This window comes from Xenopus tropicalis, chromosome 2 (assembly GCF_000004195.4).
Source record: "Xenopus tropicalis strain Nigerian chromosome 2, UCB_Xtro_10.0, whole genome shotgun sequence".
Classification (NCBI taxonomy): Eukaryota; Metazoa; Chordata; class Amphibia; order Anura; family Pipidae; genus Xenopus; species Xenopus tropicalis.
Window position 1 is genome coordinate 9572331 of NC_030678.2, and position 17403 is coordinate 9589733.

Sequence of the window (17403 nt, forward strand, 5' to 3'; positions counted from 1 at the left end):
CTAGGAAACCAGCCATTTTGGCCCCCTTGAACTACAACCTATTACCCCCCACGAAACGGGAGTGTGAGTTAAACCTTCATAGAACATATAAACACAATGGACACCCCTTTTGCACACACTGTACCCCATCTTGATACATAAGCTTAATGATTTTCTCTAAGCAATGGGTACTTACCCAGCATCTCCCCATTAGCCAGACCTACAGCCAGGCAGAGAGCCACCACGCACACTATGGTTGCCCGGGCCATTTCCAGGGGTAGCAGTGCCGCTGATTAATGAGAATCCTGCCCAGCCCTGAGAAACAACAGGTTCTGCATCTCACCTGCCTCGCATGACATGGAACTGGGATCACAGGAGATAATCCCCTGGGCATTCCCTTCCGTGCTACCTCATTAACTTGTTCCTCGCGACGCAATCCCCCCTCGTAGGAACCAGCTGTGCCTCACTCAGCCACTGTAATTGCCTCTCACATATCAATTGGGATCTGTCATGCAAGGCAACAGCAAAGGATTCAGCGCAATACATCCCTGCGATGATTGGGGTTCATATTATAATATGTGGGGGCCCTCCCTGTATGCAACTAGCGAGGAGCACAAAGTATTTGATTGGCCACCTATGAAGATTAAGGTGCTCAATTACTAATAGGCAGGCACAAGTGCTGGAGGGCTGTGGGTGCAGTGGCGGAACTACCAGGGGTGCGGAGGGTGCAAATTCAGGTCTTCATGCCCCACACCCAGACACAGGGATGATTACATATGTTATTGGTGCTCAGTGGCCCCTTTAGGCTGATGCCACGTGTAGTGTATGGCGTATATTTTCGTCAAGCCGAATGAATGGAATATGCTCGGGTGCAGGCACATGTAGCCGATATCCGCCAAAGATACGAAGTCTCGCGTTTTTTTAGCAGGTATCGGCTACATGTGCCTGCCCCCGAGCGTATTCCATTCATTCAGGTGCAGACACAAGGTAGGGTAAACCTACAGTAGCGGGGCATATTCTCGAGAATACGCCCGTGTGGCTATAGCCTTAGCCCCCATACATTAAGCACTGGTCTTTATGCTGATGCCACACAAGCGTATTCTCGGCAAGCCGAAAAACACTTGCCAAGAATACACCCCACTACTGTAGGTTTACGGATATCGGCTACATGTGCCTGCACCTGAGCGTATTCCATTCATTCAGGTGCAGGCTCAAGGTAGGGTAAACCTACAGTAGCAGGGCGTATTCTATGCCATACGCTTAGGGGCTGATTTACTAAGACATGAATTCGAATCCGAATTGGAAAAATTCCGACTGGTAAACGAACTTTTTGCGACTTTTTCGTATTTTTTGCGATTTTTTTCGTTGCCTTTACGATTTGCGCGAAAAAACGCGAGTTTTTCGTAGCCATTCCGAAAGTTGCGCAAAATCTGACGAAAAGTCGCGCCATTTTGGTAGCGTTAAAACTTAAAAGGCGCGACGTTTCGCGCAAGTTTTAGCGCTACAAAAAAATAGCAACTTTTCGCGCAAGTTTTAACGCTACGAAAAAATCGCCAGATTTTGCGCAACTTTCGGAATGGCTACGAAAAACTCGCGTTTTTTCGCGCAAATCGTATTGGTAACGAAAAAGTTTCGACAATTTTCCGAAAAATCACAAAATACCGATCATTACGAAAAAAACGCTCACCCAAGGTATCTACTACCTGCCTCGAGCAACTGCTATTGAACGATTGATAAATCTTCAGTATTTTGAACATTCAGCCCTGGCCCCCAGCAACTAATAAGCAGAATTTAGTTCCGCACATGGGAATTACAATCAATGCGACTGCAAAACACAGGAAAATAAAGCTCTGACTAAGGCCAGATTCACAATGTAAAGGTGGGCACACATGGGATTCTGGCAACCGGGCATGTCGGCAGTTATTGGCTGGTGTATAGGGCCTGTCTGGCAATCTGGCCAAACAACATCTAACTAAATGTCAGGCCAGATATCTATTGGATAGGTTAGAAGATACCGTCGAACAAGGACCACATTGGTATGTCCACGTTGCTCCTCTCTCAATGGGTCTCCGTAGGCCACCATTATGATCTGACTATAGTGCCAGGTAACAAATGGTCCAATCATACCGCTGTGTTGGTGGCCAAATCAGCCAAAGAGCCACTGGTTCGGAGATCTTACCCAACAAGAGAAGCTTACAGTGTATTCCCAGATTAACTTCAGCTGCACTGGGCTTTTCAAAAGCTCCATTTACATGCCCATAACTTGAAATAGCATTCAAATATTTCCCCTTTAATATAGAATACCAATTAGTGGGCACATACAAGGAAGGGTTTAGGACTAAGGTTGTAGGGCTAACACCAAAGGTTGTTGGGCCAAAAGTACTTCTTTAGGGGGGATCCAGCCTAAAGAGGGCATCAGTTTGGATGTAATGTTACAATGACCATATTTTTATTTATCTGTAAACTCCATGGAGCAAAGGGCACCGGACCAGTATGGAAAGTTTTAACCAATATTTTGGATATTTCCCCACTTCAGGGCTAGTAGGGGCAGATAGCTAAACCTACCATAAACTGCCCTGTACAAGGGCAAAATCCACCGATCAGCTGATGCAGGGTATTGGCATTCGTTGGTCTGTAATTAGGGGAAGGCCTGCAGACACTGGTGAGAGTAATCTGGCAATGAAACAGTTAAGCAGCTATGAACCCTGGAAAGTACAATCTGCTCTCCATGGTAAAACAACAAGAGCCTAGAATGCTGCTGTCACCTGATAATTCCCATGAGCCTCTCTTAGCTCCTTGTACTTCCTCTAATCCTCTCCTGTGAAAATGCAGCTCCTTGGCAACCCACAATGCACTGCAGTCAGCTGCCAATTAGCCCTAATTCTCTTAACAGTGATGATCCTTATCCTCCTGCTAAATCTACCTATAAATAATAAGATATATATAGTCCTATTATTCATTTTTACCCTATTTGTCAATGTATCCATGGCCAGATATATATATATATATATTCAAACAAAAAAACACAGTGTACCTGGGTGCAGGTAAAATGTGTACCGAGCAGCAAAAAAGAACCACACTCAACAGACTCAGTTGGGGTGACTGATTTTAATCAAAGAACAATAGAAATTGCAATGTTTCGATCTCATCATCGTGATCTTCCTCAGGTAAAACAAACATGAGTGTAAGCAGGGCAAACGCTTAAAAACTTGCCCCCTGTGAGGAAAATGGAGCCAAAACAGGGATTCAATTAATTACCATAGAAACCAAATGTGAGTGTGAAAAGAAAGGAAGAACAACCTAATGAATAAACTAAATAACAGCAAGAGTTAGCTGTAGATACAGCAAGATATAAGAAGTCATTTAATAAGAAGTCATTTATTAATATACAAAGGAGCAATATCGCCAAAATAGGCATGTATAGTTATCCCGATATTATAAAACAAATTGAGGATTATTGCCCAGGCCAGGGTCAAAAATTGGCAAATAGGGTAAAAAAGGGACAGAGGGGTTTTATCCCGAATCTAAAACAAGGTGGAATTTCTAAAGGGCTTAACTACCAAGGTCCCAGAAAAGACTGCCCCACCTGAACAAAAATTAGGTGCCATAATCTTGTATTTTAGGTGCTATAATCATGTGGCGATTAGGTGCCATAATCTTGTATTTTAGGTGCCATAATAATGTGCCAATTAGGTGCCATAATCATGTATTTTAGGTGCTATAATCATGTGGCGATTAGGTGCCATAATCATGTATTTTAGGTGCCATAATCTTGTATTTTAAGTGCCATAATCATGTATTTTAGGTGCCATAATCTTGTATTTTAGGTGCCATAATAATGTGCCAATTAGGTGCCATAATCATGTATTTTAGGTGCCATAATCTTGTATTTTAGGTGCCATAATAATGTGCCAATTAGGTGCCATAATCATGTATTTTAGGTGCCATAATCTTGTATTTTAGGTGCCATAATAATGTGCCAATTAGGTGCCATAATCTTGTATTTTAGGTGCCATAATAATGTGCCAATTAGGTGCCATAATCATGTATTTTAGGTGCCATAATCTTGGATTTTAGGTGCCATAATAATGTGCCAATTAGGTGCCATAATCTTGTATTTTAGGTGCCATAATCTTGTATTTTAAGTGCCATAATCATGTATTTTAGGTGCCATAATCTTGGATTTTAGGTGCCATAATAATGTGCCAATTAGGTGCCATAATCATGTATTTTAGGTGCCATAATCTTGGATTTTAGGTGCCATAATAATGTGCCAATTAGGTGCCATAATCATGTATTTTAGGTGCCATAATAATGTGGCAATCAGGTGCCTTAATCTTGTATTTTAGGTGCCATAATCATGTGGCAATTAGGTGCCATAATCTTGGATTTTAGGTGCCATAATCTTGTATTTTAGGTGCCATAATCATGTGGCAATTAGGTGCCATAATCTTGGATTTTAGTTGCCATAATCATGTGGCAATTAGGTGCCATAATCTTGTATTTTCGGTGCCATAATCGTGTGGCAATTAGGTGCCATAATCTTGTATTTTTGGTGCCATAATCGTGTGGCAATTAGGTGTCATAATCTTGTATTTTAGGTGCCATCATCTTGTGCCAATTAGGTGTCATAATCTTGTATTTTAGGTGCCATCATCTTGTGCCAATTAGGTGCCATAATCATGTGGCAATTAGGTGACATAATCATGTGGCAATTAGGTGACATAATCTTGTATTTTAGGTGCCATCATCTTGTGCCAATTAGGTGCCATAATCTTGTATTTTAGGTGCCATAATCATGTATTTTAGGTGCCATAATAATGTAGCAATTAGGTGCCTTAATCTTGTATTTTAGGTGCCATAATCTTGTATTTTAGGTGCCATAATCATGTGGCAATTAGGTGCCATAATCTTGTATTTTAGTTGCCATAATCATGTGGCAATTAGGTGCCATAATCTTGTATTTTCGGTGCCATAATCGTGTGGCAATTAGGTGCCATAATCTTGTATTTTTGGTGCCATAATCGTGTGGCAATTAGGTGTCATAATCTTGTATTTTAGGTGCCATCATCTTGTGCCAATTAGGTGTCATAATCTTGTATTTTAGGTGCCATCATCTTGTGCCAATTAGGTGCCATAATCTTGTATTTTTGGTGCCATAATCGTGTGGCAATTAGGTGCCATAATCTTGTATTTTAGGTGCCATCATCTTGTGCCAATTAGGTGCCATAATCTTGTATTTTAGGTGCCATCATCTTGTGCCAATTAGGTGCCATAATCATGTGGCAATTAGGTGCCATAATCTTGTATTTTAGGTGCCATCATCTTGTGCCAATTAGGTGCCATAATCTTGTATTTTAGGTGCCATAATCATGTATTTTAGGTGCCATAATAATGTAGCAATTAGGTGCCTTAATCTTGTATTTTAGGTGCCATAATCTTGTATTTTAGGTGCCATAATCATGTGGCAATTAGGTGCCATAATCTTGTATTTTAGTTGCCATAATCATGTGGCAATTAGGTGCCATAATCTTGTATTTTCGGTGCCATAATCGTGTGGCAATTAGGTGCCATAATCTTGTATTTTTGGTGCCATAATCGTGTGGCAATTAGGTGTCATAATCTTGTATTTTAGGTGCCATCATCTTGTGCCAATTAGGTGTCATAATCTTGTATTTTAGGTGCCATCATCTTGTGCCAATTAGGTGCCATAATCTTGTATTTTTGGTGCCATAATCGTGTGGCAATTAGGTGCCACAATCTTGTATTTTAGGTGCCATCATCTTGTGCCAATTAGGTGCCATAATCTTGTATTTTAGGTGCTATCATCTTGTGCCAATTATGTGCCATAATCTTGTATTTTCGGTGCCATAATCGTGTGGCAATTAGGTGCCATAATCTTGTATTTTAGGTGCTATAATCGTGTGGCAATTAGGTGTCATAATCTTGTATTTTAGGTGCCATCATCTTGTGCCAATTAGGTGCCATAAACTTGTATTTAAGGTGTCATGATCATGTGCCAATTAGGTGCCATAATCTTGGATTTTAGGTGCCATAATCTTGTGCCAATTAGGTGCCATAATCGTGTAGCAATTAGGAGCCATAATCATGTGGCAATTAGGTGCCATAACCATGTGGCAATTAGGTGCCATAATCATGTAGCAATTATGAGTCATAATCTTGTATTTTAGGTGCCATCATCTTGTGCCAATTAGGTGCCATAATCTTGTATTTTAGGTGCCATGATCATGTGCCAATTAGGTGCCATAATCTTGGATTTTAGGTGCCATAATCTTGTGCCAATTAGGTGCCATAATCACTTGCCAATTAGGTGCCATAATCATGTAGCAATTAGGAGCCATAATCATGTGGCAATTAGGTGCCATAATCATGTAGCAATTAGGAGCCATAATCACGTGGCAATTAGGTGCCATAACCATGTGGCAATTAGGTGCCATAATCACTTGCCAATTAGGTGCCATAATCATGTGGCAATTAGGTACCATAATCATGTGGCAATTAGGTGCCATAATCATGTGGCAATTAGGTGCCATAATCATGTGGCAATTAGGAGCCATAATCACTTGCCAATTAGGTGCCATAATAATGTATTTACGTCATGTGTTCCAATAACTGTGCAATGTTTTTTTTTTTACTGCCTCGTTGTGTAAAACAAATATTCCCTGTACACAGCATTGTCTGTTTGCCTTTTACTAATTTTCATTCATCTCTATTGCTGAGCGGTCTGACAATCTGGGATTTGCCCCTTGACTGCTTTGGCGGGTAACAAAAAACTTCTTTATACACATCGCTTTCTGTTTTTTGCTTTTGTGACGAGAGGTCTGACGATTGCCCAGGGTTCACTTTTAACTAAGTCTTTTACTCCACATTTTCCCTGTGGTAGTAATGGCCGCACACTTGGGATTATGCCCCCCTCCAATAAATATGTTGCATTAATTTCTATAAATTTTTTCCAGAGAGTTATAGTTGAACCAATCCTTTTTTCTTATATTGAGTTTTTAAGGGTTTGCACTGCTTACACTCATGTTCATTGTTTTCCCTGAGGAAGATCACAATGATACGATCAAAACGTTGGAATTTCTACTGTTTGTTGATCAAAATCAGTTACTCCAATTGAGTCTGTTGTGTGCGGTATTTTTTGTTGATATATATATATTTATATACATACTGTGCTCCCCCCCAGTGGCAGGTGTCAGTATTACCATTACATTCCTGTCACAGAATCACAGCACTTTTTGCAGGATATGGGTTCAGCTGAATCTTTAGTGTTCATTCCAATACCAAAGAACAGACCGGAATATCTGGAAAGGCAGTGGTCAAACCTTAACTGTGGTACTGACACAAGTTGGAGTATAACGAGTCGGAGATTAGGAGTAGGAGCAATGGAAGACAGTAGGGGGGGACGGGGGTGCAGCAGTAAGGTCCAGGGTGTGGAACTCAGCATCAGTAGTTCATTTCTTGCTTTTATCATTGGTTGATTGAAGTCATATTGCTTGGCCAATCAAAGCAACCTCTTGCTACTGTACCATTAGGACAATTTTCCAGTGTGACAAAAATTAAAGGGCAAGTAACAACAATGTCCTTCTGTTCTATACATGTATGTTTCCACTGAGGGATAAGACTGTTTATTGCAGTGTGTGTGTGTGTATCTATCAACCTTACCATCTTCCAGTCATCTTGTATGGTTAAATGAAATGAGCCTGCTTTATCTAAAGCAGGGGTCCCCAACCTTTCTTACTTGTGAGCCACAGTCAAATGTAAAAAGACTTGGGGAGCAACACAAGCACCATAAAAGTTCATGGAGGAGCCAAATAAGGGCTGTGATTGGCTATTAGGCAGCCTCTATGCACCCTATCAGCTTACAGGGGCTTTATTTGGTAGGAAATCTTGTATTTATTCAACCAAAACTTGCCCCCAAGTCAGGAATTCAAAAATAACTCCCTGGTTTGGGGGCACTGAGAGCAACATCCAAGAGGCTGGTGAGCAACATGTTGCCCCTGAGCCACCGGTTGGGGATCTAAAAGGAGCAGCCTAAAGGGGGCCATACAGGGGAAGATTTGCTAATTTCATGAGGTCGCCAAACGAGCAGGTCTTCTCCCGATTAGCTCACCTAAAGGTGGCCCTAGGGCCAAACCATTGAATTACAACGGCCGTCAGAGTGAGGACTTTATCAATGAGCCAATGTGGGCCCCAATCCGACGGAAAATCAAACCTGCCCTGTTACAGGGCAGATCTTGGTCAGGTAGGCCCGTTGGGGTGGCCATACACCAAGGACCCAAATCGGCAGCTGAAATCTGGCTGTGTATGGGGCACCTTAAATTACCTTTCTAAACTAGTGGGCTTGGCCACCAGGGGGAGCCCAAGGAAGCGAATAAGGGTCGCAGCCAAAAAGCCAGCTTGAGTAGTATATGTGGGTGAATGCTTATGTTTTTGTGAGTGGCTGTGGCTGCACGGCCCCAATCTCCTGCTTTCCACAGGAAACCACAATGAATCACTGCCTGGAAATTAGAGGTCAGCAGGGAAATAACAACGAAGCCCCCAATATAAGCCCCCACATCGCTGTTACTGTGTATAAGGGAAGGGAAAAACTGTGAGATGGCAGCTTACGCTTCACTAACAGTAAATAAAATGAATACACTGTGTAAACTGTAATTTATGTAAAGGGCAAGTCGAGTCTGAATCTAAAATGTCCTGATAAAGGGGCTCCTATGCTTGCCCAGCCAGCCTCCTTTTCTACATCTCTTCTCAAAGAACTACAGCCAGTGCCCCCCCCCCCCCCCCCCCCCCGGTGGTAATTAGTATGGGTTGTGAATGCTGCTAAGCTGAACTACCCCTTTAAAGAGTTAACTTATAGTATGATATAGAGAGTAATATTCTGAGACAACTTGCAATTGGTCTTCATTTTTTATTATTTATAGTTTTTAAGTCATTTCACTATGTGTTCAGCAGCTCTCCAGTTTGGAGTTTCAACATCTGGTTGCTAGTGTTCAAATGACCTTAGCAACCAGGAAGCAGTTTGAATGAGAGGCTGGTATGTGAATAGGAGAGGGACTGAATAGAAAAATAAGTTATAAAAAGAAGCAATAAAACTGTAGCCTCACAGAGCAATGGTTTTCAATAGTTTTTTGGCTGCCAGGGTCAGTGACCCCCATTTGAAAGCTGCAGAAGAAGGCAAATCATTCAAAAACAATAAAAAATAAATAATGAAGACCAATTGAAAAGTTGCTCAGAACTGGCCATTCTATAATATACTAAAAGTTTACTTAAAGGTGTACCACCCCTTAAATTGGCTCTTGATGTAGTGTGAATATGTGTGAGTTCTGCGTAACATCCCTCGCTATCCGAAGGGTAATAACCTGCAGGCCCAATGGGCAGTTAGAGGAATATTAACCCTTATTTGCTGCCCTAAATATTCTTAAATATCCTCAGCCCATTGTAACCACTGCTCCAAGCTATTCTGTCGTATTACATTACAAATCACATCATGTGCGACATCACCATGGATGACATCATTCATGACATCATTTGAAATCTCTAATTTAGAATCATTAATTATTCAGGACAATGGAACCACCCCCACCACCACCACAGGTGACAAAGCACTGAATGGTTAATGACATTCATAATAAATGGTGATTAGCGTTTTTCCCATTAACACCAGTAACGATGATGGGATCTATTTTAGGTTAAATCATTAGGTTCCGTTTATGCGCTTTGTGGCTTGTTACAGCCGATATTAAATGGTAGGTGCCTTTTGGGTGAAACCGAGTGTATGATGAGTAATAAGTATATCCAGCCCCCCCACCCTGCTGCCGTGCTAGCTACTTATTAGCCTCAGGCTGAAATTAGAACTTCCCACGTACGTACGACCCCTGTGCTACATCATCCATACATCCGTACATCAGTAGGACTGAGCACTAATTTCAGCTTTAATAACATCTGCGTTTACAAGCCAATAGCGCGCTGCGGGTTGGTTAACCCTGTACTGCCCTTGAAGGTAGGCAGCATCTCGACAGTATGAATAAAAGCTACCATCCAACACCCAAACGAGCAAATGCCATATGCAGATCGATACACAGTACGGCTGCATGTATTGTTCTTATTGGCCAACAGCCTGAGCAAATGGAATAGCAGGAAGTAAAGAGAAGCAGCGACAACCAATAGTATATAGATACTATTCAGAATATGTAAGCACTGGTTGGCTTCCATCACACAAGTGCCTGGGCAACTTATGTCGATTAGATGGATCCCCTATCGGCCAGTCAGTTCAGCCGCTTGATAGAAGCGTTGGCAAGTGAAGTTCTGGACTAACCATTGACCCCCAATATATCAGCTGAATAGGATTATCAGTCAATCAGTAGTAAACAAGTAGTAAACAAGCACTCGAGAAACTCCTCAAGCCAGGTTAAGGTGGCCATACACGGGCCGATTGTAGCTGCCGATATCGGCTCCTTGGACCGATTCAGCAGCTTATTAGCCCATGTAGGGGCAGGAACGAGGGGCCTGCCCGACCGATATCTGGCCTGAAATTGGCATATCGGCAGAAGACCCGCTTGCTTGGCGACCTTGCGAAGCGAGTGGATCTTAACATGTATAGCCACCTTTAGTAATGAATAGTTATTTTTTAAATAAGCAGGAACATGTATCCAGCCTGACGCATTTTGTGCTTCACTAGTTTGTGCCTAAGACTTAAGCTGGTCACACACGCACCAATATAATTGTATGAAACTAAGTTTCGTGAGCTTTTCAGACCATCGGTGGGCTCAGATTATCATCCTGATAATTTTTGTACCATGATCACGTTGTTTAGACGATCGGACAGGTTAGAAGACTTCAGTCAATAACAATAACATCTGCATATGTATTGTGTATCTGACAATACCCTTGGGGGACCTTTCTGGGACATCCCGTTTGTACTATTGGTGCCTGCCAACTATTTAATGCCCAGATGATCCTCCCATTTGTTATTTTTAGGGCTTTATCCTACAGTTTCAATGTGAATGTTAGTTTTAGATCGTTGCATTGAAACGTATGATTGATTTCGGAATGTTAGTTGGAAGATGACTAAAATGTGAACGTGCACAGCCAGCTTCAGTGCTAGAGAAGCGTGAAATGCGTCAGGCTGGAAATACATTTCTATTCATTTCATAAGTGCTGTTTTTACAAGCTTCTTTCAGAGGAGGTTAAGAGTAGGCTTGATTAGGTGACCTTCTGTGAAAGAGACAGTTATTAAATTAACCGTGACACATTTCCCGCCAGTACTCCAGCCCTCTACTTATTCTGCTTTATCTGCACCAAGGCCCTCCTTTTACCTCAGTCAATTTTGATTTCACCGGTTCCACCAATAATCTGCCAAACTGTAGTCTCCTAGACCATAAAACACACATTGGGCAGAATTCTGCCTGAAGGCCAGTTAGTGTGAGAGTCAGGAAGATCGCCTATTTTCTCTTCTAGATACACCTGAAATTCCAGCCTAAAAGTAAATGATGTCGGGCAGGGGTGAAACTTATCAGATGCCCTAGATATTCTTGCATTTTGGAACTGTGACTGAATGACTAGAAAAGCAATGTTTGGAGTTACGTAAGGCACTGAGCAAAGGTTGAACATCTAAGGGAGGCTTGATCCTGAAAAGCCCTACAGCCACTGAGCTACAGGAAGGAATGTGACCCCCAAGGCCACTTTCTGAACAGAAAACAGAATTTTCTAGTAAATTCAAATTTAAAAGGGAGGGTGAGTTGATTATTTTCACACACAGAACAGCCAAAAAATAACAGACTGATTGTTGCTCAAGTGAAGAACACTGTCCTAGGAAGAAGAGCTTCTCTGTGGAGGGAAAATTAGGACCATTCCCTTGCACCCTAATGAATTGAGCTTTCCACTGACATCAGAGGGTACATCAAATCAGAATGATCCAATTGGGGCCTATGGAGACCCACAGGAAGTGGGCTGCATCAACGCACTCCTTCTACACCGGGATTTTCAAACTTGCCCTATCAATAGTGGGGCAGGACCTCTCAGGAGCCCCATACATGAGTTAATAACTTGCCAATTCAGTCTTCTAGAGGAGCCAAGTTAACAGCTTTTATTATGATTGAAGTATAGAATTGAGTTATCTGAAAGCTGAGAATTATCTAAAAAAGCCATAACCACTATGGGATTCCTGTAATGGGGTACATAAAAGGAAATGATGCCCACCCTAATGCACCCCCTGCAGGAAGTACCCAGGGTACACCTGTGCTGTCACTTGGGCCACAACTAAACTTCCACTATGCCCACCTGAATTTTTCGACAGCCTTGGAATTCCTTTGTGGAAGATGGCACAATAAAACCAGCCCAGATACAGAAAAGCTCTTCATAGTTGAATAAGCCAGCTATATGATCTGCAAAGCGTATTTATGTAACTAGGAATAGCCTTGTTACATCACGAGGAACAAGATATAACAATAAATGAGTGTCAACTTACACATAAAGATGTATATTGCAATAAAACTAACCTGGTTGTTAAGTGGTTACTAACTGCCTGTGCTTTATACAACGATGATGAATGACTTAATGATGACCTCATTGCAACAGTGATGTAATGTTTCTCCCATAAATCCTTGTCATTCATCAGAGAATCTGTTCCATCAGCGGCAGTCACATAGTATAGACTGTACTAGCATTATTCTGTAGCATTGAGCTCCATGTTCTCCATACTCACAGGCTTCTTCTTCCTTCCACTGCTACACAGGTAGGATAATAAATATATTATTTTTTTTTGGGGGGGGGGGGGCAAGTTCAATTATTATTTAATCAGCCATTATGAGAAGCAGACAAATAAACATATTTATATCTTTTATATGCCTATTTATCATCTATCTACCATAACAATATTCAGTATAAGGAAGGCTACAAGAAAGCTGGAATGCTTGGGAACTTGGGTTGCCAGGTAAAGCAAGCTACAGTTACGTGAAGGGGAATAAACAATACGAGTAATGACTAGTATTACTGGGGTGCCTAACAACTTGCTGTGATTCTAGTTCTCCTTTAAAGAGGTTGTTCGTCTTCAAATGAACTTGTAATTTGATGTAGAGAGTGCTATTCTGAGACAATTTGCAATCGGTCTTTGCAATTGAATTATTTAGCTTTTTGCTCAGCTGCTCTCCAGTTTGGAATTTCAGCAGCTATTTGGTTGCTAGGGTCCCAGTGTAACCTAACAACCCTGCAGTGGTTTGAAAAAAAAGAGAGAGGAATATGAATATAAAGAGAAGGATATGTAATCAAAAGTAACAATAACATTAACACTGTAGCCATACAGAGCAATAGTTGTTTGGCTGTCGGGGTCAGTGACCCCCTTTTGGAAGCTGGAAAGAGTCAGAAGAGTAAGGCAAATATTTAAAAAACTATAAGAAATAAAGACCAATTGAAATGTTACTAAGAATAGGCCCATTCTATAACATTCTAAAAGTTAACCTAAAGGAATTTCAGCAGCTATCTGGTTGCTAGGGTCCAATTTAACCAAGCAACTAGGCAGTGATTTGGAAAAAAAAAAAAGACAGGGATTTGAAAGTATCAATGGCAATATATTGTAGGCTCACAGATCTGCTGGGGTCAGTGAACTCCATTTAAAAGGTGGAAAGATGTAGGAAGAAAACTATAAATAAATAAGACCAATTGCAAATGTTGTAGGAATAGGACATTCTATTACATATGAAAAGTTAACTTAAAGGTGAACCTCCCCTTTAAACATGGAAACTAACACCAATAGAATTGTTTTGCTATCATCCCAGCATAGCGATCCCCATAAACACACTATAACCCTATTATTACAGGGGAAAGCAGCTCAGAAAATGAAGAACTCAAATGGGGTTATATAATAAAAAGGCATTAAGTTTTCCCAGGAGCAGTAACTCATAGCAAACAATCAGCAGGTAGCATTTATTGGTCACCTGTTTCAAAGCAAACATCTTTTTGGTTGCTATGGGTGTTACTGCTCCTGGGCAAACGTCATGCCTTTTAATACATATGGGGGTAACGCTCAGAGACACAGCACTGCCATATTCCAGAGCATTCGGTATAAGAAGTTTCCAGCTAATAATAATATTGTGCATATATTAATGATACAAAATTCTCTGTTTACGTGCAACTGGTTCCCCAGCAATCACTGTGTAACTGGAAGGGGGGGGGGGGGCTACCACTATTGTACTGTTTTCCTGCCATTATTCTCTACTTCTATTCAGTGAATTCCCCAGGGGAGAGAAAGCTCACCTAGCAACAAGCCAAGAGTTAGAGCCTAATGGCGATTATTCTGGGCCCAGCCCAAACACACATCAAAACAACCACATTTGCCCCATTATTCCCATGCCCCTTTACCAGTATCTAGCAATTGTGTTTTGTTTATGAGGATAATCACCCTGAAGCACCCATACCTGGCCCCTTCCATTCTAAACTAACTGCCTGCAATGGAGAAAAGGGGGGGGGGTGACATATCCCAGCACCGAGGGTCCAGCTTAATAAAACTGCTCTGCTCTGATTGATACCTGAAACAGCTGGAAAATACTGTAAATTCTCCCAGGTATGCATCTGCCCGGCCTCTTCTGTGCCAAAAGCAGCAGCTGGTTGATTCCTATCTGCTTCATGCTGAGTGAGAACATAAAAAGTAAAGGGAAAAGTACAAGAGAATGCCAGAGAAGGAGTAGAATCACCTTTAAAAATATAAATTAAAGGGGAAGTATAACAAATTCAAGGAATAATGTGATGTTTGTATGTTCAGCACATTACTCACTTCGAATAAGGGGGTATAACTGCCCCTTTAAGTATTCTCTGATCTATCGCTGCTTTCCAAGAGGTAAATAAAACCCTTCCCTGGCCTTCAGTCCATCACTATAGCTCCCTCTCCTGCTGCATGACATATCTCCTATAGTTGTGTTGCCAAGTTCAGGCACTGTAACAGTTAATAGGCACGTGGCTGTGGCTGCCAATTCCTGGTCTCGTGACAGATAGGAACTTGCCCCCCACCCTGTTCCAATAACAAGGGAATTGCTGCATCCGTTTGCCCTTTAAACTGACAGCAGATAGTTGCCCCCAAGGCCAAACACCCAGCTAGCGTTGCCCTGCATACAGTATACATGCCCAATAGAAAAATCCCAATGCTACTCACTATTCTGGGGTATCCAAGTAGCGGCTTTGGGCAAGTCCCCCAGCACAGCTAGCCCTCTCCTTGCCTGAGGACCAATAATACTCCTGTATATGCCTTCTTATGAACACATATGTAACTATTCAACTTTAGAGCCTGTCACTGTGACATATTTAAAAAAAAAAAAAAAAAAAATTCCTGTATTATGCTGGCAGGGGATGCTGGGAGTTGTAGTCGAGTCTCAAAATTAGAAATGCTTGGTCAAGCTGAGAATACCTCCCAATCCTGTGTAATAATGTTCAAAAGCTGAAGTGGTGCTCGAATCTGTAAACTCCGTCGCCCTGGAGCCCAGTGCATAGTAACTGTGGCTGCACCGAACCCAGCCTTTTTTTGATGGATTCGGTTTCGGCTGAACCAAATCTGAATTAGCATAAATTAGAATATGCTAATTAGCATTCAGAAACGGTTAAATTTTAGGGGGAAAAAATTTTCGCCACGCGCTGCAACTTTTTACCCTTCACAGATCTGATTCGGGATTCGGCAGAATCAGTCAGGGTGGGTCTGGCCAAACCCAAAAAAGTGGGTTCGGTGCATCCCAAATACTAACAACATCAAACTCAGCCATCGTGCTAAAAAATGTCCTTATTTATTGAGAACTCTGCTCACAACGTTTCTAGGGATGCTCCCCCTTCCTCAGGGGCTTTCACAGACAAGCTGTTTCCCAGACACACAGCAGGGATCCTCATATATATATATATATAGACAAAATGGAGTAACAGGCACTCACGTCAAATAGAATAAAGATGCCTGGGTGCAGTCCAAAAATAGGAAATGTAGCAAAAAGTAACCGGTACAGCACTCACAGGACTTATATAAAGTTCAAAAAGTTTATTGAAGGAAAATGTCTAACGTTTCGGCTACCACTGCAGCCTTTCTCAAAGACAAAGTGAATAAGGTGGATACACTCTGATAAACACAAAATGGCGCGAACCAATGACATCACAGTGTGGGGGATACACATAAAATACATTAACACACAGTGTAGGTGAACAACTCTGCCAGTTATTATCTTACTAATGGTCCTTGTGCCCTGTTTGAAACATCCGATATGTGACTCGGCGTGATGTTTACCGCTAGCATTCCTGCATCCATTGTTGATATCAGCTACAGGCGAGGGTGAGTTATAGTTCTACCTTAGTGTGCACCTGACAACTTTTTAGAGTTTCTGTCTTCGCTTTTCTTTTTATTTATTTTCTCCCTATCGACTATGTATTTTGGACACAATTTGGAATGTATCAGCCTTTATTTCCAACTATTTATTGTTCACCTACACTGTGTGTTAATGTATTTTATGTGTATCCCCCACACGGTGACGTCATTGTTTCGCGCCATTTTGTGTTTATCAGAGTGTATCCACCTTATTCACTTTGTCTTTGAGAAAGGCTGCAGTGGTAGCCGAAACGTTAGACATTTTCCTTCAATACATTTTTTGAACTTTATATAAGTCCTGTGAGTGCTGTACCGGTTACTTTTTGATATATATATATATATATATATATATATCCTATTCCTGCTGGAGCCCCTCTGCATCAGCCAATAACTGTTTACAAGTTACTGTATGTGTGTGTGTGTATATGTGTGTGTGTGTGTGTATGTATATATATATATATTCCAGCCGGAATAGGGTATATATATATATATATATATATATATATCCTATTCCGGCTGGAGCCCCTCTGCATCAGCCAATAACTGTTTACAAGTTACTGTATGTGTGTGTGTGTGTATATATATATATATATATATATATATATATATATATATATATATAGCAAGACAATGAGCCGCACACGCAGGGACTTTGTTAGAAAACAAAATTTTTTTTTAATGAAAACGATCGTTTTCATTAAAAAAAATTTTTGTTTTCTAACAAAGTCCCTGCGTGTGCGGCTCATTGTCTTGCTATATACATGGTTTTTGCAAGCACCTGGGGCATTTGATTACTATTAGGGTGTGCTCTGTTCTTTTCTGTATATATATATATATATATATATATATATATATATCCTATTCCTGCTGGAGCCAATCTGCATCAGCCAATAACTGTTTACAAGTTACTGTATGTGTGTGTGTGTGTGTGTATGTGCGTGTGTGTGTATATATATATATATATATATATATATAGAAAAAGGCTGAGGCACACACTTATAGGGATAACAACCTGGGTGCAAACCAGATAAACAATGTAAATATGTAAAAAATGCTGATGCACACCAGGAAAATGTTAT

General features: G+C 41.2%; 1 protein-coding gene across 3 annotated transcripts in view; it reads right to left on the reverse strand.

The window, feature by feature from the left end:
* Positions 1 to 17403, reverse strand: part of umodl1 (uromodulin like 1) — a 42836-nt gene that overhangs the window by 24869 nt on the left and 564 nt on the right. The window contains exons 2-3 of one of the 3 annotated variants that reach the window (XM_031896529.1): positions 14520 to 14619; positions 12495 to 12722 (exon numbers count right to left, since the gene is read on the reverse strand). Coding sequence is in view for 1 of the 3 variants with exons in the window: in XM_012954623.3 (XP_012810077.1) it covers positions 176 to 248 (73 nt within the window). In the remaining 2 variants the exon portion in view is untranslated. Of the gene's footprint in view, positions 1 to 175; positions 779 to 12494; positions 12723 to 14519; positions 14620 to 17403 lie in introns of those variants that run through there. The other 2 variants (XM_031896530.1, XM_012954623.3) reach the window with 2 other exon arrangements.